Below are 23,387 nucleotides of genomic sequence, written 5' to 3' on the forward strand. Positions count from 1 at the left end.
ACAATGACGGCGTTTACATGGTCTTTAGTATCCCGGTTTTGATCGGGTGTTTGAAGTATCCCGTTTTTGTGTTTGTCCATGTAAACACCATAGCCCGATTTCAAGAAACCCGATTTTGCCACCAGGAGTACTCCGATAGAAGCTGGGATACTGGAGCATGTATACACCTTATCCCGAGCTCTAACGGCTGCCCACTGTCTGTGCAGGCGCGAGTGACGCCAAGTGACACAGTAGATATACAAACAACATGGCGGCAACGAGAACCCACTTTTGGAGCGATGCAGAGACAGAATTTTCCCTTAAAATAATGAAAGAACTCAACATAACTACGTGTTTAGATGGCAGAAAACACAGAAATGCCGACATATTCAAGTCTGTTGCGGAAAAGCTACGTGACGCTGGTTTTCCACCTCGCACTGTTGAACAAGTTAGGTCGTGTTGGAAAACATTGAAAAAGACATAAAACACGCATGCGCGGATAGGATGCAGTGATCAGAAAACGGGTTTCTGGTATTTATCATGTATACAGGGATATGAATAACCGGGTTTCTCTGTGTTCCATGTAAACACCATATCCCGGATATGCTCAAAGCAGGGATAAGCCTCAAAACCGGGATACTGAAGACCATGTAAACTCAGTCAGTGACACTTGCAAGTATCAGAATATTCTATATTTCTGTATAAAAATGACTCAAAACATCAGGAGACAAAGTGAGCCAATATTACATATCAGAGAGGTGCTCCTCTAGGATCCAATCAGAGTCCATGTGTTCAGAAGTGTCTCCATCAATGTAATGAGACTCAGGTGTGGTTCAGTTCCTGGTTTAGTTGAAATAAATCAGGGATTTGTCTCAGTCTGATCTTCTTCCACAGGAGTGGTCCACCAACAAAGATCACTCCATAATAGTCTGAGAGGTCCCAAAGGAACCCAGGGGAACTTCTAAGCAGCTGAAGGCCTCTCTCACATTGGCTAATGTTAATGTTGATGAATCCACTGAACAACCATGGTGTGATGGACAAAGACACTGCTCTCCAAGAAGAACATTTCTAAACATCATGTGGACAAGACAGAAGACTATTGGGACAATGTTTAGTGGACAGATGAGACCAAAGTAGAATAGTTTGGTTTAAATGAGATGAACCAACACTGCATCATTCCAGCATCAGAACCTCATCCCTCCATCAAACATGGGGGTGCTAATGTCCTGGTTTGGGCCTGTTCTGCTGCATCTGGACCAGGACGGCTTGTCATCATTGATGGACCAATGAATTCTGAATTCTACCAGTGAACTCTAAAAGAAAATGTCAGGACATCTGTCCATGAGCTGAATGTGAAGAGAAACTGGGTCATGCAGCAAGACAACGAGAACCAAGAACACAAGTGGTTCTACAAAAGAACGGTTAAAGAAGAACAAGATGAATGTTTAGGAACGGCCAAGTCAAAGTCCTGACCTTAATCCAATAGAAATGTTGTGGAAGGACCTGAAGCAAGCAGTTGATGTGAGGAAACCCACCAACATCTCAGAACTGAAGTGGTTCTGTTCTGAGGAATGGGCTAAAATTCCTCCAAGCTGCTGTGACGAGTTTTATATATTTCTGTGTCATGTGTTTGATCGGGTTATCTTTGTCTACTTTCAGGACTTGTGTGAAACCCTGTTGATGTTTTGAATCAGAAATGTTTTTCTCTGTCAATGAAAGAATTCGCTGTACTTTGTGTTATTATTCATTTCCTCTCTCATCCTCCCTCTGACTCACTGCTGCATCAGATGCTGCTTTGTGAATGTGGTTGTGTGTAGTCCTGGACCATGGCCACTACATTAGCTCATTGAAGACACTAACTCTGCCAGTTCTTGCTGGGCCAGATATTTTAGACACACCCTCTTCACTCAGCTCCACCAAAACTAAAACTGCCCTCTATGTATTTTAGATTTTCTGCAGGCACCATTGGTGTCTATCACAGGGCTAACACAGAGAGACACTCGCACCTATGGACAGTTTAGAATCACCAATGAACCTAACCAGCATGTCTTTGGACCTCCTCTCCTTCTCCTCCTCCATCAGCCTCCTCCTCTCCTCCAGTTTTCAGTGATCAAAGCTCAGCAGCAGGACAGGATGTGATTCTGTCTCATCCAGGATACAGGTGCATCCGTCTCCCACTGTTGTCGTGTCCTTCTATGAGAATAGCTCCACCTCCACCACATGGAAATGTAAATAGTGATCTTATCGTGGGACACTGGGACACTGTGACCTGTCCCCCATGCAGATATCTCCTCAGGGTGTTGTGGTTTCATTCATTATCAGTTCAGTTCAGACTCTCTGGCTCACTGTGAATCCACAACAAACGTTTTATCTGCCCAACTCTGAAGCATCCGAGGGCTTCTTCTTTTCTTCTTTTTGGTCATGAAACGTTGAGACGTCAGAGATCAGTTCACCTGCAGCTTCCTGTTAAATAATGAAGTCAATGATTCTTCAGTCAAGTTAAAGTCGCTCCTGATCGTCTCCTCCTCTGACCAGAGTCAACTCACCTGGAGGCAAGTCTGACATCTTCATGTTCTGTCTGAAATGTTTGGGGCAATAATCTGTACTGGATAAATATTTATTCCATATATACATTCATTATTCTATATTTATACTTTTCACTTGTGGCTTGAATCGGGACCAGAGAAACAAATTTCGTTCCATCCCATGTACCAACATGTGTTGAAATGACAATAAAGAATCCTTGAATCCTTGAATGTCAATACATGCTCTTCTTCTTCTTCTTCTTCTTCTTCTCGGTTTCTTGTTCTTCTACTTCTTGTTCTTGTTCTCCTTCCTCCTCTTCTTCTTCTTCCAGTTCTTCTTCTTCTTGGTTACCATTTTCTTCTTCTCCTTTCTCCTTCTTCTTCTTCCTCTTCTTCTTCTTCTTCTTCTTCATCTTCCTCTTTCTCTTCTTCTTCTACTGCTTCTTCTTCATCCAATTCACATATCGCAGAAACATCTGACTTTTCCACAAAGAAATAAAGATTAATAACAATAACACTCATAATAATAAAGATGTTATTCAGAAGAATAAAGTTATAAAAACATTGTTTTTATACTAATTTCGTATGATACTCATGAATGTCAGTATGTACATTCAGCCTTTTATTTAACTTTGGTTGGGTAAATATCTTTTGTACCTGTAATATATTTTACTCTTTTTATTGTCACACCTAAATTTCCTTATGGGGATCAATAAAGTCCCATCTTATCCCATCCCCATCCTAGTATTCATTAATAACCTAGTATTTAATACTCTATAATATCTGTAACTTGAGTAAAAGTAACTAAAAGTACTTCTAGTGACTCAGCAGATATTGGAGGTCTCTCGTCGGTGGGAGGGAGGCACCGTCCTTCTGGGACTCTTATCTGCCATCGCACCCCCCACCCGCCCCGTGACATCCAGCCTCCGCCCTCTTCTCTGCCACTCAGTCCCGTAGAGCTCCGCGGAGTCCCCGGCCACGTCTCCAGACTTTCCCCGCTCAGTGAGAGAGAGATCCGGGCAGTCCTCGTCTCCAGGCAGCGGACGGACCCAAACAAAACCAAAGGTAGGACATTTAGTTGAATTCTTTAAAACAAACCGAGGGGCAACGAATCTACAAACCACCGCCTTTTCTCTCTTTTCTTTCGCTCAGGACCAAGTTCCTACTTTTTACCGATTCCCGGAGAAAACTGAGGCAGTGAATTCAAACTAAAGTCTCCTAGAAAAGGAGCCACCGGGGGCTCCACAGCTCCACATTCATCCCCGTTAGTCGGTGTCACACTCGGTTATGTGACCAGGTTATTAAACCATCCTCCAGCTCCCTCCTTTATTCTGCTGATAGGGTCAGTTTAGACACTTAGAAACTCACACTAATAATATAAAAATAAACCTGTTTAATACAAATAAACTAATCTAATAATAGTGACACAGTTAATTTAATCAGATATTGATCTTCTTCTTATTAAAAAGCAGAGAAATAACACTTAAATGCCTTTCTATTAATAGACAGGAAAGGCGTTAGTTCAGATTAACATGTTTTACTTCTGCTTTTAGTTCAGAAGTCAAGTATTAAATTGAATCATCTGCATCTTAAAACCACACATTCAGTCAGTAGCAGCTCCTCAGACCAAACTGAACAGAAAGAAGAATTCATCTCTTGCCTCAGACTTTACATTTAAAGCTACAATAACAATATTTCACATCTAACCTATCACAGCTTTTTAAACCCAAGCTGCTAAAGATCTGGGAAACAGTGAAGAGACGTCTGTGCTGGTGCTGTTTCTGCTGTTTCTGCGTGGTTGCACATTTTGTTTTTAGTTGCATGAATTTAAAAAGCCGTGAGACTCACCTCTGAATAAATAAAGAGGTCTGAGTGAGGTTTCTAATAAATAAACTCTTTATTTAATTATTTAAACTGAAGCGCAACCAATGCTTCACTCTTTTATTGTGTCGCTCTCGTCTTAACTCCGTACAGTTCGTATTTTTGTCGTTAAACATTTCAACAAAGAAGCAGAAGAGAAAGATGAAGACGTCCAGCGAGCTGTGGGACAAATGTGGAGTCCTGCTGTGTCTCAGTTTGACATTCGGTCTCATAATAAACTGTGGACAGAGGCAGCACGAGTCCTCTCTGTACACGGGGGTCTGTCATCTAATCCTGACAGAAATGTTCTAGTCATCCAACGCTGCCATAAACTCCCTAACCCTCTCTGGAAGATGTTTCTCCTTGACGCTGTCTCCAGGAAACTTTTCTCTTCTTTTAAACGTTCAGTGTTTGTTGTTGTTGTTTGGGTGCAGCCTTTGACTGAGTGGACTCCATGGATTCTGTTTATTTGATTTTATTGGAGCTGTTGAATCATGTTGGTAGTATTGAATGATGAAGGCTTGACTGAAGTTCGATCTGATCATTTTAAAAATGTCAGAGACGGGCCAGGACGTCCCTGGGTCCTAGTATTTAGCTGTTTGGGTGCTTTTTTTCATCCTGTTTATGTTCTCACTGTTGCGTCTTATTTGAACTGTAATTTCGGTGAAAGCAAATTAGTTCAGCTAATATTTACATCCTCGGAGGGACAGCTGATCAGTAGTGCTGGAAATAAGCTATCTGTTTTTTATTTGACACTGGGACACTGGGACCCGTCCCCCATGCAGATGTCTCCTCAGAGATATGGTATTGTGGTTTCATTCATTATCAGAGTTCAGATTCACTGTTTGTTTTAACTGACTCAGATCAGTTTGGTCATGAAACGTTGAGACGTCAGAGATCACTTCACCTGCAGCTTCCTGTTAAATAATAATGAAGTCAGTGATTCTTCAGTCAAGTTAAAGTCCCTGCTGATCGAACGTTTGGGGCAATAATCTGTACCGGATAAATATATACATGTCAATATATGCTCTTCTTCTTCTTCTTCTTCTTTTACCTCTTCTCCCACGTCTTCTATTTCTTCCTCTCTTGTTCTTTTTCTGCTTCTTCTTTATCTTCTCCTTAAATTGCCCCCCGGGGACAAATAAAGTTTTCTGAATCTGAATGTGAATTGGTTTCTTGTTCTTGTTCTTGTTCTTGTTCTTGTTCTTCTTCCTGTTCTTCCTCTTCTCCCTCTTCTTCTCGTTCTTTTTCTTGTTCTCTTTCATCTTTTTCTTGGTTTCTTGTTCTTGTTCTGTTTGTTGTTGTTCTTTTTCTTCTTCTTCTTTGTTTTCATCTTCCTCTTCATCTTCGTTTTTTTTCCTTGTCTTTTTCTTCTTTTTTTTCTTTTCTTTGTGGTCTTATATTCTTGTTCTTGTTCTTCTTGTTCTTGTTCTTGTTCTTCATTTTATTCATGATATTCATGCATGTGCTAATTTGTACATTTTTGCTTATACTATTTTATTTTACTAGATTGTATTTACTTATTTTTATTTTATTTAATCTTTCTTTTATCAGTGGTTCTTAAGAGTGTTTTTTTTTTGTGTGTGTGTGCAACTCAGCCACTGTGACCAAGCAATTTCCCTTGTGGATGAATAAAGTTTATCTAAGTCTAATCTAAGTCTAAGTCAATATGTATATTCATTCTCCTTACCAGCCTTAAGCCTCTATTTACATTAGTTGGTTCTTTTATGTTTTGGTTAGCTGCTGAAAACCTGATGCAATATGTAAATAATTTTGTACCACAACGTATTTACTTTTATATAGTTTCTCTTGTCTGCATTATTCTATTTTTTTGTATCTTTTTGTATCTTGCACCGTTGTTCCCTGACACTGTAACACCCCAATATTGTCCTTGTTCTTGTTCTTTGTTTTGTTCTTGTTCTTGTTCTTGTACTTCTCCTTGTTCTAGTTTTTCTTGTTCTTGTTCTTGTTCTTGTTGTTCTTCATCGGAAAACTTTATAAAATTGGTTCCTGTCCAAGTAGAGGGTGTGACTGCAGAGCTGATTAAACGTTTATTGCAAAACTAGATATGGACTTCTCAATAAACCTTTAAATACTCAGTGAGGAACTAAAATAGTTTTACTACAAACTGAAAATAAAAGTTGAGTGGGAGTCAGCATTATTGGAAATAATGTACTAGTTGGTAAGAAATCATAAAAAAACACAAGTATTCATTGATTTAAGAACAGGATCAGACATGATGGACCATAAACTCTTAGAACATCATAGAAGTTTTGTCCTTTACATCGATCATGAAATCCTCAGACGTATCACAACAACAGTAAAGATCACACTCGTGTCCAAAAACGTTAAAGTTTTTCGAGAAGACGTTTCATCTCTGAGTCTTCCTGTCTCTGTCTTTGCTCTAGAGGTGAACGTGGTTGTAGAGATGCTGTCGCTAGACGTCTCTGTGGCTGATTTCACCGTTTATCGATCAGCATTTGTTGTTTCTGGTGTTAAGGGTGGTACTCAGAGGTATGTCAGGCTTAAATATTCAGGTTTGAGGTTTATTAACATTTTGAGTTGACCAAGAGCACTGTTGTTGTTAAATAATAAAACTAACAACTTGCCTAATAATTGTAATCTGTAACCTGTAATTAAACAGTTAAATTAACGACACAGAGTATGATTTGAAAACTGCGCAATAAAATGCTCATATGATGTGGTCACGTTTGGATTTTAAACAAAGGAACACAATCAACCCGCAATCGAATATGAAGCCGTTTATAAAAGATGATGGGAGAAAAACTCACGCTGGATGCAATGGAGTAAAACTACAGACAAAATATTAAATTACTTATTCACTCTTTTTATTTGTGCTTTCATTTAAATCATTGTGTGTTAATAATAATGTTCTCTCTCGTACCGTACTTCAGCACAAGTCACTAAACAATGTCTTTGTCCAGACGTTGCTGGTGGAGGGAGAATCGGTTGCTGGAGGTTTATTTATTTTGTTGGTGCAGCTGCATCTCGTCCCCGGGAGGTTGTTCATGGTCCATCATGTGCTCGGCTGAGCACAACAAGCAGCAGGTTTACAGGGAATGAGAAGAACAACAAAGGACTTATAGACTTTATTCATCCACAACATAAATAGTCACAGTAGCTCAGCTGCACATAAAAAAACACTCTTGAAAAACATTAGCCAAAAGAAAATAGTGAATAAATAAATACAATAATAAAATAACTAAAAATATACAAATAATTAAAAATAATAATAATAAAAGGTAATAGTATAAGCAAAAATATACAAGATTTGCGTACGTATGTATCTACAAGAAATGGAAATCAAAGTAAATATACACTATATATATCTATATATATAAATGACAAGGTGCAATGATATGGATGGAAAAGCACTGATCTGCAGAAAGCTGAGTTGTTGCTCAGCTGGACTAAGTGCGGTCCAGCTGTCATCATCATGGTGCGTTAGCTCCGTGCTATGTTATGCAAACAATGAACAGGATTATCTAGCTGTTTGTTTTGATCAAACATTTGATTTATGCCGTCATCAGACACCACAAGGTCCGTTTGTCTGGTCTTTCAAGGTGTCTCTCTTAGGTGTGTCCCAATCCTGAGAGAGATCGTGAAGCAATGTTGACTCTAAAAACCTCAATAGATCCTGGAAGGAAATGGGAACACAATGCAAAACAGAGCGAGAACTATTTAGTTTAAGGAAGTCCTGCTGTGTTGTAATCTGGAATTCCCTTCCACCCAACATCCGCAACACTGAAAGTTTGGCTATTTTCAAATCCCATCTCAAAACCTTTTTCTGCAAGCCTACCCTCCCTGACTGTCACTCCCTCCAGATTTTTTATTTTTTAAACCAAATCTTTTATCTTTTTATCGTATCTTTTAGTGTCTTGTAGTTTGTTAATTGCTTTTGATGTCTGTTATGTATTTTAAACCCTGTTTTACTTGTACAGTGACCTTGGGTGTTTTGAAAGGCGCCTATAAATAAAATGTATTATTATTATTATTATTATTTAAAAGCATCAGTGGATTCTTAGCTTTACCTTCTCCTATTTCCCCCTTTGAAAGATATTTGTTGGTAGTTGCTTAACCGAATCTGTGAGGTGTGTCTGAACCTTCAGAGGAACAACAAGGACACATTGTTCCTCACCAGCTCTGACGATAAGAGCTTCCCATTTTCTCTGTCACCTGAACAGACTTTACCTGTTGGTTAAAGTGGAGACACAACTGTATTTTTTTGTCAACACAATAAATACAACACCATTTACAGTCACCAATCCAAATGCCTCTTTAAACTCTTTAGACTTAGAGTACCTTCCACTGTTCTACCGTCTCATTTTGTCTCTGAGTCTGAACACTGCCGACCTGCTTACATTTCATCTGGAGTCTCACATTAGCATTTCAAATAGAGGCCATCTTTAAATGCCAACGTGACAGTTTTCCATGCGGCTGTAGTCTTTGTGGTGTCTATTTGGCCCAGACACTTCCTAGCTCCCGAGCCTCTCAGCTAATAGTAGTTCTTCCATGCTTCCCAGCTAATAATAACTCTTACTACTAGCAAGGAAGTAGCTAATGTCACTGCTGTGATGTCACTGAAATAACTAAGTGACGTTAGTATTTAAAAAGATAACACATTTAAATGCCATCCCTTGTCAGCATGTCAGTGACCCGAACTATGAACGGAAGCTGCTTCCTGTTCTTTTTTTCCCCAGTTCGTGAGTGAATTCACTTTAATTTCCTCTCTTTGTCCAGGCCAGCCGTAGACCGAGTGCCATGTGTCTCAATTTCAAGGATAGGCAGAGTAATTTGAAACTGACCCACTCACAGGGATCACAACCAGAGCATTGTTCTGGTTCAGGTAACCATCCAGAAGGTTTGGCTCTTTGTAAATAGTTTAGTAGTGCTGTGACATCCATATGATACCGTGCAGTTAAACTGGGAAATGTTGGAATAAACAGTCATCAGATACGTTTTAGATAAGAAAACAGATTTATGAAGCAGATGAACCAACATCAAGGTGTATCTGATGTTGAGATGTTTTGACTATTTAACTTCCACACGTTTTTATGCCCACAGAAAGTTTCATAGTTGAGTAGCTCATCCTAGCTTCCCAGCTAATAGTAACTCTTCCTGACTTCCTAGCCTTCTAGCTAATAGTAGCTCTTCCCGACTTCCTAGCTTTACAGCTAATAGTAGCGCTTTCCTAGCTCCCTAGCCTCCCAGCTAATAGTAGCGCTTTCCTAGCTCATCCTAGCTTCCCAGCTAATAGTAGCGCTTTCCAAGCTCCCTAGCCTCCCAGCTAATAGTAGCTCTTCCTAGCTTCCTAGCCTCCCAGCTAATAGTAGCTCTTCCCGACTTCCTAGCTTCCCAGCTAATAGTAGTGCTTTCCTAGCTTCCTAGCCTCCCAGCTAATAGTAGCTCTTCCTAGCTTCCTAGCCTCCCAGCTAATAGTAGCTCTTTCCGACTTCCTAGCTTCCCAGCTAATAGTAGCGCTTTCCTAGCTTCCTAGCCTCCCAGCTAATAGTAGCTCTTCCTAGCTTCCTAGCCTCCCAGCTAATAGTAGCTCTTCCCGACTTCCTAGCTTCCCAGCTAATAGTAGCGCTTTCCTAGCTTCCTAGCCTCCCAGCTAATAGTAGCTCTTCCTAGCTTCCTAGCCTCCCAGCTACTCTTGGTAGCTCTTCGTAACCTGCCTGCTAGGTTCTGACTCGTGATTTGAATATTTAACTTCCACGTAAAGTTTTTGCCATGTGCGATAGCTCACTGGAAGATCTGGTTTTACTGATTTTTTAAGAAGCGGATCTCGGTCTGTGCTGTAAATGAAATGACTGATGTATTGTGTAACATGTCTTGAATATGTAAAGTTTTTCCACGTGCGATAGCTCACTGGAAAAACTGTTTTTACTGTTTTTTTAAGAAGCGGATCTCGGTCTGGAGATGAGAGGATGACATGCAGGAAACCTTACCATCCCAGCAGTCGAGGGGTTTAAGTTGACAGATGAAAACTAGATAGTGTTTGGATGATAGCAGGTGGAGCACTGAGTGAAAAGAGAGAACAGGGGGAGGAAAGAGAGGAGGAAGGGGGAAAGTGTCATGGAGTCTAGTGTTTACCTTTGTATCCTGAGGGCTGGAAGGTGAGCCACTCATGTCAGAGCTTGTTCAATAACCACATTATTCCACACCAGCCTAACTCAGTCCACCAGAGATCTTTGAGCTACATTTTACTCTCCCAGTGTCGCGCAGGAAATTTAACTTTTTTTCTTTCTTTTTTTTAAAACCACATTCCTCTGCTGCTTCCTGTTTTTTGTTCCAGCTCTTCTCCTGTTCATCATCAGAGCTGATAAAAAAAACAGTCTGCCCTGATGTGGAACTGATGTGGAGTTTTACAAATTAATTTCCAGCCACAGCACAGAAGTCGACAAAGATGTAGTAGAATTTACTTTTTAAAGAGGCTAAAATTGAGTGTAAAGTAGATGTTGTTGGGACTGTACAGAGAAAAGTGTAAAGCTGCAGCTTGTTAAAAATTGTCATCAGATTGTCATTTCTAGTAGCGTCAGGATGTTTCTGATGAAGCCATTCTCGTCATCACTTCTTTTATGGAACTGTTGACCACGGTCAATGATCTGCTTTATCGGACGGAACGTATCTTTTATATTATATAAGAAGCTTTATACTTACTTTATGAAGTAATTTCATAATGATTTCCATGACCTTTATACTCTCAGTTGCCGCTTCATTAGGTACCTGAGGATGATCATTGTGGAGGATGGTGCTGTTAAACCGGATCGAATTAAACACTTAAGAGTTTCTGTGATTTAGCTCAAGTGACTACAGTCTCTAAACAACAGAAGCACTGATTGACTTGTGAAACTAGTTCTTGAAGTAATTTAGACATCAGATCAACCAGAAAACCACCTTGAACAATGATAACAAAGAGTGGAAGTTGTCACGTCGGATGTTTTAGTCGCACCTGATTTTTTTTTGTGGCAGAAAGTTGGTCTGGAGTCTCTGCTTTGGGAGCTGATTATGCTCCTGCAAAGATCTAGTGGACATTTTGAGGAACTGCAGTTTTTAGTACTTGACTTGATTAGCTTAATTTTTTACACCTCGGACTTTACAGCTTGTACGGAATTCAAGACATTTTTTAGAACCAGGCTGTAAATGTGTTTATTTCTGCTGTAAACGATCAACATGAAGGTCTATGGGGACTGACTTGTTTTAGGACCCATTAAAGGAACTGCAGTTAAAGGTAGCTTAATTTTTTAGTTTGTTTGCATGTGTATAATTTTTATGCCTCTACCAGGATGTAAACACGTTTATTATTTCTGTGAAGTCATTTTAACATGGAGGTCTATGGGGATTGACTTGTTTTCAGAGGCAGCATCTAGTGGACATCTGAGGAACTGCAGGTTTTGGTTACTCCCGCAGTTAGCTTAATGTTTTTGCCCTGGAGGTTGTGACTTGTATGGTACTGAAAAAATCAACAGTAGAGGCCAGAAATGTTTTAGTACCGGGCTGCAAACATGTTTATTTGTGCTGTTTAAGTTTTTCAGCCCCGGATGTCGCCGATCCCCGCAGGATGCAGGGACTTCTTGTTGTTTCAGCTGCTGCTAAAAGATAATTCACAAGATAAACCTTGCATCTTGAAGAGATTGGGTCCTAACGCTTCTGCTCCCTTTCCTGTCTTTTCCACAGCATATTCACGCCTCAGCCATGCAGCCCCGCTACAAATTGAGCATGAGCACCATGATCTTCCTGGCGATCCTGCAGGGGGTAGTGGTGGTGCTGTTCTTCAGCTGGTACTACCAGGTCAGCCCCTGCAACTCCAATCCCACCAACGACAAAGTTCACGTTCTGCTGCTGTCGTCCTGGCGATCAGGCTCGTCCTTCCTGGGTCAGGTGTTCAGTCAGCACCCGTCTGTCTTCTATTTGATGGAGCCTGCTTGGCACGTGTGGACCAAACTGAAGAACAGCGGTGCTCAGGAGATGCGGATGGCGGTGAGGGATCTGTTCCGGAGCGTGTACCAGTGCGACTTCTCGGTGATGGATTCCTACATGAAAGAGCCCAAAAACATTTCCTCCTTGTTTATGTGGAGTCAGAGTCGAGCGCTGTGCTCGCCGCCGGCCTGCTCGCTCACGCCACGCGACCAGTTCAGCAAACAGGAGAAGTGTCAAGAAACATGTGGCAAACTGAGCCTCGAGAAAGCGGGGGAGGCCTGTGCCACCTACAGCCACATGGTGCTTAAAAGCGTGAGATTCTTCGAGCTGGAATCCCTTTACCCGCTTTTAAAGGACCCGAGCTTGGATCTCCGAATCATCCACCTGGTGCGAGACCCTAGGGCCGTGTTGCGATCCAGAGAGGAGTCCGCCAAATCTTTTGAGGCCGACAACTCCGTCGTCGTGGAGCATAAGGCCATGCCAGCGGCCGAGGCGCAGGTTCAGGCCATGCAGGAGATCTGCCGCAGCCACGTGCGCATCAACGAGAGGGCTGTCCTGAAGCCGCCGCCGTTCCTGAAAGGACGCTACAAACTGGTTCGCTATGAGGACATGGCGCGCAGCCCACTGGAGGAGATCCGTGCCATGTATGAGTTTGCCGGTTTGGAGATGACGTGGCAGCTGGAGGAATGGATCTACAAACTGACGAATGGAAAAGGCCACGGCTCCAAGGTGGATGCCTTCAAGATTACGTCACGGAACGCCGCCGACGTCTCCCAGGCTTGGCGCACCGCGCTGCCTTACAGCAAGGTCGAACGCATCCAGGAAGTGTGTAAAGGCGCCATGTCGCTGCTCGGGTACAGGACGGTAAACAGCGAGAAAGAGCAGAAGAAACTCGACGTGGATCTGCTGGTTCCTAGGGAGCCGTACCAGTTCACCTGGATACAGACTAAAACCCAGGGCCCGAATAAAACATGAAGACGTCATCACTGACAACCTGCTCCACACTGGCAGTGCTGCACGTCTGAGGCAGTGAAGCTGCACTGGGTACCATAGACTGACTTTATAAACGGGAGGGGGCATTGGCACGATGGTAAAGGGTAAAGCTTGGATTTGACTAGATTCAAAGGAAGCCAAGTGTATATATTTATTTGCTCAAACTCATGTCCATATTCCTTGTTCATGCACTCATCTGGGTTTTGTGGAGCTGAACTCCCAAGTATTCATGATATTAAGTGTTTCATTGCACCTCATTTGAAGCGCTGCCTCATGCCAGTGTCCTCTGCTAGACGGGATGTTAGATCAGCAGCAGGGACGTCAGGAAGCACGTTTACACTGTTAGCCAGAAAACCGCTAATCTCTTTCTGCAGCAGCTTTGCTCCTTAGTTTATGTTTAAACCTTAATAATTAATAATATTTAGGTAATATGTTAACCTGGAAACTGCACACAAAGGTTTTGAGATGAAAAGTTGTTCTGTGAACTGATTATGCGAAAGATATTGTTTTATAGTCCCAGGGCTTTGGATGCATGCATACAAGACAAAAATACCTCTGCACGCAGCTGAATAGTCCTACAACCAATCAGAGCAATACTTTACTGTCCACCACTACATAAAGCCCCGCCCACACGATCTGATTGGCCCGTCAGATCTTTGCAGGTACAGAATCGGTTCCCAACGGAGAGACTCCAGAAAAAAATGTGTGAGTGGGGGAAGTTAAAGACAAAATGATCTTTATCTGAGCTTATTTGTTAGCATCCACACACCAGGGGGCGCTGCAGAAAGAGGTTTAACTTCTTTATTTCCTGTCCGACTGGAAGCGACCAAAACTTGAACTTAACATGAAAGCCTGAAGTGAATCTTCCTGCAGAGTGTTCACACCGCTGACCACGTCTACCAGACGTTTACCTAACCCGGCTTAAACTTTAAATCTGCTTCCTTTCTCCACCCCCCCCTCTCTATGTGTTTACAGAGACTTACTAATTAATAACCAGTGACACTGACTGACTTCCAGTAGAGTAACTGAAGCGTTTTGTGCGTAGCAGAACATTAAATCATGTTGATTTACATCCTAGCAGCTGAATTACATTAACTACTGTTAGTAGTGAGCGTTTGGATTCTATGCAAGCTTCGTGCAAAGACGCCGATCCATCTTGATTTTAAGACGTTGAAATGTCAAAGCACAAACACACACTAGGCTTCCTTCAAGAATCGTATTTATTTTTAATGTCTGTCGGAGGAATCTGAGCTCCTTGAATTCAGTCACGTCTCGTCTTTAAATTCTCTACCAAGCTACGTACGACCTTCTTGGAAATATAGATTAGAGCTAATCTTGAGGAAATGATCTGGAATATAAAACAAATTATGAGTTTATAATACACTAAAACCTGAATGAATGGAAGGTGATGGAGGATTTTAAGTAGTTAAAGGTTAGAAAAAGTTCTTTAATGTTTTATATTTTTGTCTGTGAAGCTTCTGAGTCGTCCGGGTCGTGGTTTATCCAAAAACAAAAAGAAAAAAAAACCCACAGTGTTTGTGAATAGGTTTTATGGACATTTTAACCTCATTGTGGTGGTTTTACTTTCTAATTCTGGTGACAATCTGAAGCAGCATCTGGAGCGAGCAGAGCCACACGTCCGGCCTTTTTGTTCTCCATTTAGTTTGTGAAAGTTGTAAAAGCTGTACGGTACTGAAGACCGCAATAAATATTTATACATCAGCCGCTTGTGTCTGTTTCTGTTTCAGGCATCACATACTGTAGGTCCTTCTAAAAGACAGATAATGGTACGATCCATATAACAGCCCTGGGTGATGTGAAGACGTGAACATCTGTCGGTCCTCTGTCTTTGATGAGGACCGACCCAGGACCAACCAGATTAGTGACTCATCAGTGAAGTAATAAAACAGAAGTGATTACAGGACATTTAAACTACATCCAAGGACATTTACTGATAATGATGTCCACATATCTCAGACTATTATGGAGTGATCTTTGTTGGTGGACCACTCCTGTGGAGGGGAACAGTCGTCTTCAATCTGTCTGACTGTGGATTATTTGTGGGTTCCAGACTCTTTAGAGATGGTTCTGGAACCTTTTCCAGCCTGATGAGCAACAACAACTCTTTCTCTGAGCTCCTCAGAAAGCTCCTTTGTCCACAAACATGTGTTGTGAAGATCAGACTGAGACAAATCCCTGATTTATTGAAACTAAACCAGGAACTGAACCACACCTGAGTCTCATTACATTGATGGAAACACTTCTGAACACACGGACTCTGATTTAATCCTAGAGGAGCTCCTCTCTGATATGTAATATTGGCTTGCTTTTCCTGAAAAAACACACAAGTAAAATGTTTCAGTTCCATTTGTTTGATTGGGTTCTCTTTGTCAACATTTGGTGAAAGAACGGTTAAAGAAGAACAAGATGAATGTTTAGGAACGGCGAAGTCAAAGTCCTGACCTTAATCCAATAGAAATGTTGTGGAAGGGCCTGAAGCAAGCAGTTGATGTGAGGAAACCCACCAACATCTCAGAACTGAAGTGGTTATGTTCTGAGGAATGGGCTAAAATTCCTCCAAGCTGCTGTAGACCACTGATCAGCAGTTACCAGAAACATTTAGTGACAAGGAGGTCACAGCAGATACTGGACACAAGGAGGACATGATATGAACAAATACACAGGTATAATATTTCTGTTTCATGTGTTTGGTTGGGTTCTCTTCTTCTACTTTCAGGACTTCAGGAGAATGAAGATCTGATTACGTTGAATGTGGCGCCCTCTGGTGTGTGACAGCAGCAGTGCAATCAACCTGCAGAAGGCCACAGATTAGAGACGTTATGCTACAAAACCCAGAAATATGAATAGTTCATACAGGCTTTATAAATAACTCTGATGGTGAATAAAATCAGGTTTATTTTAGTTTTGCGTTGTGGTGGTTCAGGGGTTTTAATTTGAAAAGTTTCCATTTGCTTTGTTGTGTTTGTGAAAAGTCGCTGAAAAGAGGAAAAGTGAAATATTTACACCAGTTGATCTATTACTTGATGGATAAAGGAACATGAATAATGATTGAAACAATCAGAACAAGATAGAAAATGTCCTGAAAGACAGAAGCTGTCCACGAACAGAGACAGAGGGACATTAAACGATGGAGAAAAAGACTCAAAACTAGTCCAGAGAGACACAAACAGGCCCCAAACACCAACACACGTAAAACACGTGACTCGTTTTGATAACTTGGGGGTCCTTTAAACAAGTCAGAGGCCGGGGCCCCATTTTGTCATCATCCATCCATGGGTGTCATCCTCCTCGTCCCTTGGTCCCTGAGAACTGAGACAACATGTCACCACATGGATGTCTCTAAGTGATTTTTGGACGTCTCCTCTGCAGGAGGACAATGCGACGTTTCTGCCTCGCGGTTGATGGACTGCAGATCCTCTCTGACGCGGCAACAACGAGTCAAGTCAGCCACAAAGAACCAGAGCAGAACAGGAAGCTGGGCAGCGCTGCCTTCAAAATAAAAGATCGTGCCAGAGACTTCTTTTTGGAGACTTGGGCCTGTCACGACTGATATTCTGCCTCAGATAAGTTTCCAGATAGCGTGAGACATGAACATGCCACTTCATTACGTACACTAGTGAATTCATTCTGATCATATTATTTGTCATTGTCATTTCTGATTATTTATTTCTAAAGCACAACATCTTCCAAGTTGTTTTGTAGATCTTTGACAAGATGTTTATTATATATTTACTTTATAAGTTATGTTTTTATTATCTGTTAACCCCCTGAAACGTAACAAAATGTCAGAAAGTCATTGATGGAAATGTCTGCCATTATCAATATGTGTTACAGCTATATTGTTTAATAATTTATTGATTGTTTGTGGAATAAATATCAGAAAAATGTGAAACAAATCCAGTCTTCATGTCTGAAAATCTATTAATATAAGAAATCTAACTGAACATGAACAATAAATCAGTTTGTAGTACGTCTTAGTTTAAAAGAAAGGCTAAACAGTTGCTTTTTGGGTAAATAATCCATATTAAATATATAATTAATTATGTCAAAGCAACAGAAGCCTGTTTGTTTTGATTTCATTTCTATTTTACTTTGAAGGATCGAGTGGTTTTATTGTGGAATATCACAACAGGAAGTGGTGTGTTTCCGGTGTCCACCTTGACGGCGCCGCGCTGACGAGGCGCAGCTGCGGTACTTTGAGGAGACGTTCCGCGGCGGACAGGAGACTGGGCCGAGCGGCGGACAGCACAAATGGCCCCGGTGCCCGCGGAGTGAAGAATGGGCTCCACGGCGTCGCAGCCATGGCTAGATCCACCAACAGAAGCTCCGAGGACGGGGACTCGCGTGTGACCGCCCCCACGGACCGCGGCGAGGCGCGGGACCTGGCCGAGCCCCGGGAGCTGTCTCTGGAGGAGGTGCTGAAGTCCTACGAGCAGCCCATCAACGAGGAGCAGGCATGGGCGGTGTGCTACCAGTGCTGCAGCGGGCTCAGGGTGCCCCGCCCGCCGGCCGGGAGAGTCGGCCGGGTGAAGGACCCGTCCTCCATCCTCCTCCACCGGGACGGAACCGTGTCGTTACGGCGGGAGCCCCAACGTGACGGTAGGAGAGCTTGCTGCCAAAAACTTCCCTCTTCCTCTAGTACATCAAACCAAACTCAAGTGTAAAAAAGTGAAATTTAACAACTAATTCCTGCTTTGCCAAACAAATCGACGCCTACAATTCCACCCATCGCATTGTTTTAATTAATTAAACCCACTTTTAAATTCGGCGTCAAGTAAAATCCACGAATCAGTGCAGTTTGAATTAAATCGTTACTTTTTTACAGCTGCACCGCGCTGTCTTCTTCCAGGAAACTGGTCCGCGGCGGGCGACTGCGGTAAAGCCAGCCTCCAGTTTGGCGAACACGGTCAAGCCAGCCCCCACGTTGTTTTGCGCTTTGTCCTTATTAGAAGCGGTACGGTAAACGCGTGCAAAAACAGCCCTTCAAAATAAAACGCATTCATGCAAGCTGTCAATCAGTAAATGGTGAACTAATTTAAATCTAATTAAAAATATAAAGAAATAACAACTATTCACGAATTATTATTTGCAACAATGTTATAATGAATTACAATAAAAAGGTAACTAACAATGCAAATATGGGTATGTGTCAAATTAATTTATAATATTTAAATGAATTGTAACATTTAAAGAAAACTACCTGTTTCCACAGACTAATTCCTCTTCACCATAATAGAAGACACCCTCAGGACGTCACCCAGGAAATATCACGCCATTCTGATTTGGAATTTCAAAATAAAGGTCTCTTAAATTGTTTTATGTTTTACATATTTGCCAGACCATTTCAGATTGCCATGAAAACAAAACTGCCTGTTTCCACAGACTCATTCCACCTCCCCCTGATAGTAGACACCCTCAGGATGTCACCCAGGAAGTATCAGGCCATTCTGATTTGGAATTTCAAAATAAAGGCCCATTAAACTTCTTTATATGTTCGATATTTGCCAGACCATTTCAGATTGCCATAAAAACAAAACTATCTGTTTCCACAGACTCATTCCACCTCCCCCTGGTAGCAGACACCTTCAGGATGTCACCCAGGAAATATCAGGCCATTCTGATTTGGATTTTCAAAATAATGGCCTCTTAAATTGTTTTATATTTTACATATTTGCCAGACCATTTCAGATTGCAATAAAAACAAAACTATCTGTTTCCACAGACTCATTCCACCTCCCCCTGATAGCAGACACCCTCAGGATGTCACCCAGGAAATATCAGGCCATTCTGATTTGGAATTTCAAAATAAAGGCCCATTAAACTTCTTTATATGTTCGATATTTGCCAGACCATTTCAGATTGCCATGAAAACAAAACTGCCTGTTGCCACAGACTCATTCCACCTCCCCCTGATAGGAGACACCCTCAGGATGTCACCCAGGAAGTATCAGGCCATTCTGATTTGGAATTTCAAAATAATGGCCTCTTAAATTGTTTTATATTTTACATATTTGCCAGACCATTTCAGATTGCAATAAAAACAAAACTATCTGTTTCCACAGACTCATTCCACCTCCCCCTGATAGCAGACACCTTCAGGATGTCACCCAGGAAATATCAGGCCATTCTGATTTGGAATTTCAAAATCAAGGCCCATTAAACTTCTTTATATGTTCGATATTTGCCAGACCATTTCAGATTGCAATAAAAACAAAACTATCTGTTTCCACAGACTCATTCCACCTCCCCCTGATAGCAGACACCCTCAGGATGTCACCCAGGAAATATCAGGCCATTCTGATTTGGAATTTCAAAATAAAGGCCCATTAAACTTCTTTATATGTTAGATATTTGCCAGACCATTTCAGATTGCCATGAAAACAAAACTGCCTGTTTCCACAGACTCATTCCACCTCCCCCTGATAGGAGACACCCTCAGGATGTCACCCAGGAAGTATCAGGCCATTCTGATTTGGAATTTCAAAATAATGGCCTCTTAAATTGTTTTATATTTTACATATTTGCCAGACCATTTCAGATTGCAATAAAAACAAAACTATCTGTTTCCACAGACTCATTCCACCTCCCCCTGATAGCAGACACCCTCAGGATGTCACCCAGGAAATATCAGGCCATTCTGATTTGGAATTTCAAAATAAAGGCCCATTAAACTTCTTTATATGTTCGATATTTGCCAGACCATTTCAGATTGCCATAAAAACAAAACTATCTGTTTCCACAGACTCATTCCACCTCCCCCTGATAGCAGACACCTTCAGGATGTCACCCAGGAAATATCAGGCCATTCTGATTTGGAATTTCAAAATAAAGGCCCATTAAACTTCTTTATATGTTAGATATTTGCCAGACCATTTCAGATTGGAATAAAAACAAAACTGCCTGTTTCCACAGACTCATTCCACCTCCCCCTGATAGCAGACACCCTCAGGATGTCACCCAGGAAGTATCAGGCCATTCTGATTTGGAATTTCAAAATAATGGTCTCTTAAATTGTTTTATATTTAACATATTTGCCAGACCATTTCAGATTGCAGTAAAAACAAAACTATCTGTTTCCACAGACTCATTCCACCTCCCCCTGATAGCAGACACCTTCAGGATGTCACCCAGGAAATATCAGGCCATTCTGATTTGGAATTTCAAAATAAAGGCCCATTAAACTTCTTTATATGTTCGATATTTGCCAGACCATTTCAGATTGCCATGAAAACAAAACTATCTGTTTCCACAGACTCATTCCACCTCCCCCTGATGGCAGACACCTTCAGGATGTCACCCAGGAAATATCAGGCCATTCTGATTTGGAATTTCAAAATAAAGGCCCATTAAACTTCTTTATATGTTCGATATTTGCCAGACCATTTCAGATTGCCATGAAAACAAAACTGTCTGTTTCCACAGACTCATTCCACCTCCCCCTGATAGGAGACACCCTCAGGATGTCACCCAGGAAGTATCAGGCCATTCTGATTTGGAATTTCAAAATAATGGCCTCTTAAATTGTTTTATATTTTACATATTTGCCAGACCATTTCAGATTGCAATAAAAACAAAACTATCTGTTTCCACAGACTCATTCCACCTCCCCCTGATGGCAGACACCTTCAGGATGTCACCCAGGAAATATCAGGCCATTCTGATTTGGAATTTCAAAATAATGGCCTCTTAAATTGTTTTATATTTTACATATTTGCCAGACCATTTCAGACTGCAATAAAAACAAAACTATCTGTTTCCACAGACTCATTCCACCTCCCCCTGTTAGCAGACACCCTCAGGATGTCACCCAGGAAGTATCAGGCCATTCTGATTTGGAATTTCAAAATAAAGGCCCATTAAACTTCTTTATATGTTAGATATTTGCCAGACCATTTCAGATTGCAATAAAAACAAAACTGCCTGTTTCCACACACTCATTCCACCTCCCCCTGATAGCAGACACCCTCAGGATGTCACCCAGGAAATATCAGGCATTCTGATTTGGAATTTCAAAATAAAGGCCTCTTAAATTGTTTTATATTTTACATATTTGCCAGACCATTTCAGAGTGCAATAAAAACAAAACTATCTGTTTCCACAGACTCATTCCACCTCCCCCTGATAGCAGACACCTTCAGGATGTCACTCAGGAAATATCAGGCCATTCTGATTCGGAATTTCAAAATAAAGGCACTTTAAATTCTCTAATATTTTTCAACTTTTTACATGATTTTATATAGAAATAAAAACAAAACTATCTGTTTCCACAGACTCATTCCACCTCCCCCTGATAGTAGACACCCTCAGGATGTCACCCAGGAAATATCAAGCCATTCTGATTTGGAATTTCAAAATAAAGGTCCCTTAAATTGATCTATATTTAATATTATACCACCATGAAAAGCACCTTCCTGTTTTTCAATAACAAGTAATATTGTTTCATTTACAGTGAAGAACAGGTGCAAGAATGATTTGCAAAACAAAATTTTGAGTAAAAAAATAAACTACAGTAGTAATACTAATAATAATGAAAACTGATTGCAAATGACAATCAGACACACAACAAAAAGTAGTTCAATTTCAATTCAGTTCCATTTTATTTACATAACAATACAACTCGTCTCAAGATGCTTTACAAAACCCGGCCTGAAACCCCCAGAGCAAGCCTAAAGGCGACAGTGGCAAGGAAAAACTCCCTTTTAACAGGAAGAAACCTTGAGCAGAACCTGGCTCATATGGAGGGACCCATCTGCCTAAGGCCAGCCGGGTACAGACAGAAAAGAGAGCGAAGAGAACAGCAGGAGAAACAAGATAAACATACATATATATGACTCAAGCGTACATGTAGAATCTTATGATATAAACTGATGTCATGGGCAATTCCAGGCATCTGCCCTGGCCTTTTCCAGGTCCTTGATGTCCATTCCCAGGCACTGTTGGTGGAACCATCTCTCACACATCGTACTGAATCTAGAAAATAACAAAGAACATGAACATGAACGTTATTGTTAGTACTGGTGTCTATAAAATGAGATGTGTCACTATGCAAACTGTAAATATCAGGCTTTTATGATTTAGATTTTCAAAATAAAGTCCCCTTAAACTGTTTTTTAGTTTAGATATTTGCTAAACCATTTCTGATTGCAATAAAAAGAAAACTGCCTGTTTGTCACTGCCTGCCAAATCCAGAGACACAACAAAAAGTATGACAGTTCAAAATCTTACAAAAGATATTTAAGGGCACAGGGGGCAGTTCCAGGCATGTGCCCTGGCCTTTTCCAGGTCCTTGATGTCCATTGTCAGGCACTGTTCGTGGAACCATCTCTCACACATGTCGCACTGGATCTAGAAAATAACAAAGAACATGAACATGAACATGAACGTTATGTTAGTAGTGGTATCTATGAAAGGGGATGTGTAACTACGCGAACTGTTCTCATGTTTAATGACTGTTAAGACTGAAGGAAACACTTTTCACCACAAAACTCTGACATCCTAACATCCACAGAAGCTATTAAAAAATGTACAATCTCGCATCAGTCCTTTATCCCCGTTGTGACAGAGTTTAAGAAGTAAAAAAATTAGATTAACTTACCCAGTTAGTCAAAGGAGGCCCAGATCCAGGAGGCTTTGTCATTGAGCACATGGCACAATTACTGGTCAAATCAAACACTAAAATACAAATACACAAACACAAAACCAAATATTTCGGCAAACTCAGAAGATGCTTTGCATTGCTTTGATAACACTTTTTTAAATAACATAATATTATTAAAAAATAAAGACCCAGACGATTTATGTTAACCTGTACTTTAAAATTTAGTTATCTAAATCCACAAATTCTATTAATATCCTGCTATGTTTATGCCCTTGCAGATCCTCCATGCCTCAGCATGCTGAAATGTCCTGCTATGTCCTGTCCTGCCTGACTGTGCCATTTTTTTTACTATTCCTTCTTCCATTCAGCCTTCCACATTCACCTGTAGAGCTAACACCCTTGCAAGTTTTTACAGTATGCATTGATTTCTGTATATATTTAACTGCATACTTTTTCATCACTATTGT

At 41.0% G+C, this 23,387-nt stretch overlaps 2 protein-coding genes across 2 annotated transcripts in view; both read left to right on the top strand.

Moving 5' to 3' along the window:
• The first annotated feature begins 3,462 nt into the window (after positions 1–3,462).
• Positions 3,463–15,098, top strand: chst6 (carbohydrate sulfotransferase 6). The gene is made up of 2 exons (XM_084554734.1): positions 3,463–3,569; positions 12,066–15,098. The coding sequence occupies exon 2, from the start codon at positions 12,084–12,086 to the stop codon at positions 13,281–13,283; it is 1,200 nt and encodes a 399-aa protein (XP_084410860.1). The 5' UTR covers positions 3,463–3,569; positions 12,066–12,083; the 3' UTR covers positions 13,284–15,098.
• Positions 15,099–17,218: 2,120 nt separating this feature from the next.
• Positions 17,219–23,387, top strand: part of spire2 (spire-type actin nucleation factor 2) — a 52,413-nt gene continuing 46,244 nt past the window's right edge. Inside the window, exon 1 of the mRNA XM_084554729.1 lies at positions 17,219–17,921. Coding sequence (XP_084410855.1) covers positions 17,624–17,921 — 298 coding nt within the window. The 5' untranslated portion in view covers positions 17,219–17,623. The remainder of the gene's footprint in view (positions 17,922–23,387) is intronic.

The sequence above is a fragment of the Chelon labrosus genome (genome assembly GCF_963514085.1).
Source record: "Chelon labrosus genome assembly, chromosome: 11".
In the NCBI taxonomy this organism is placed as follows: Eukaryota; Metazoa; Chordata; class Actinopteri; order Mugiliformes; family Mugilidae; genus Chelon; species Chelon labrosus.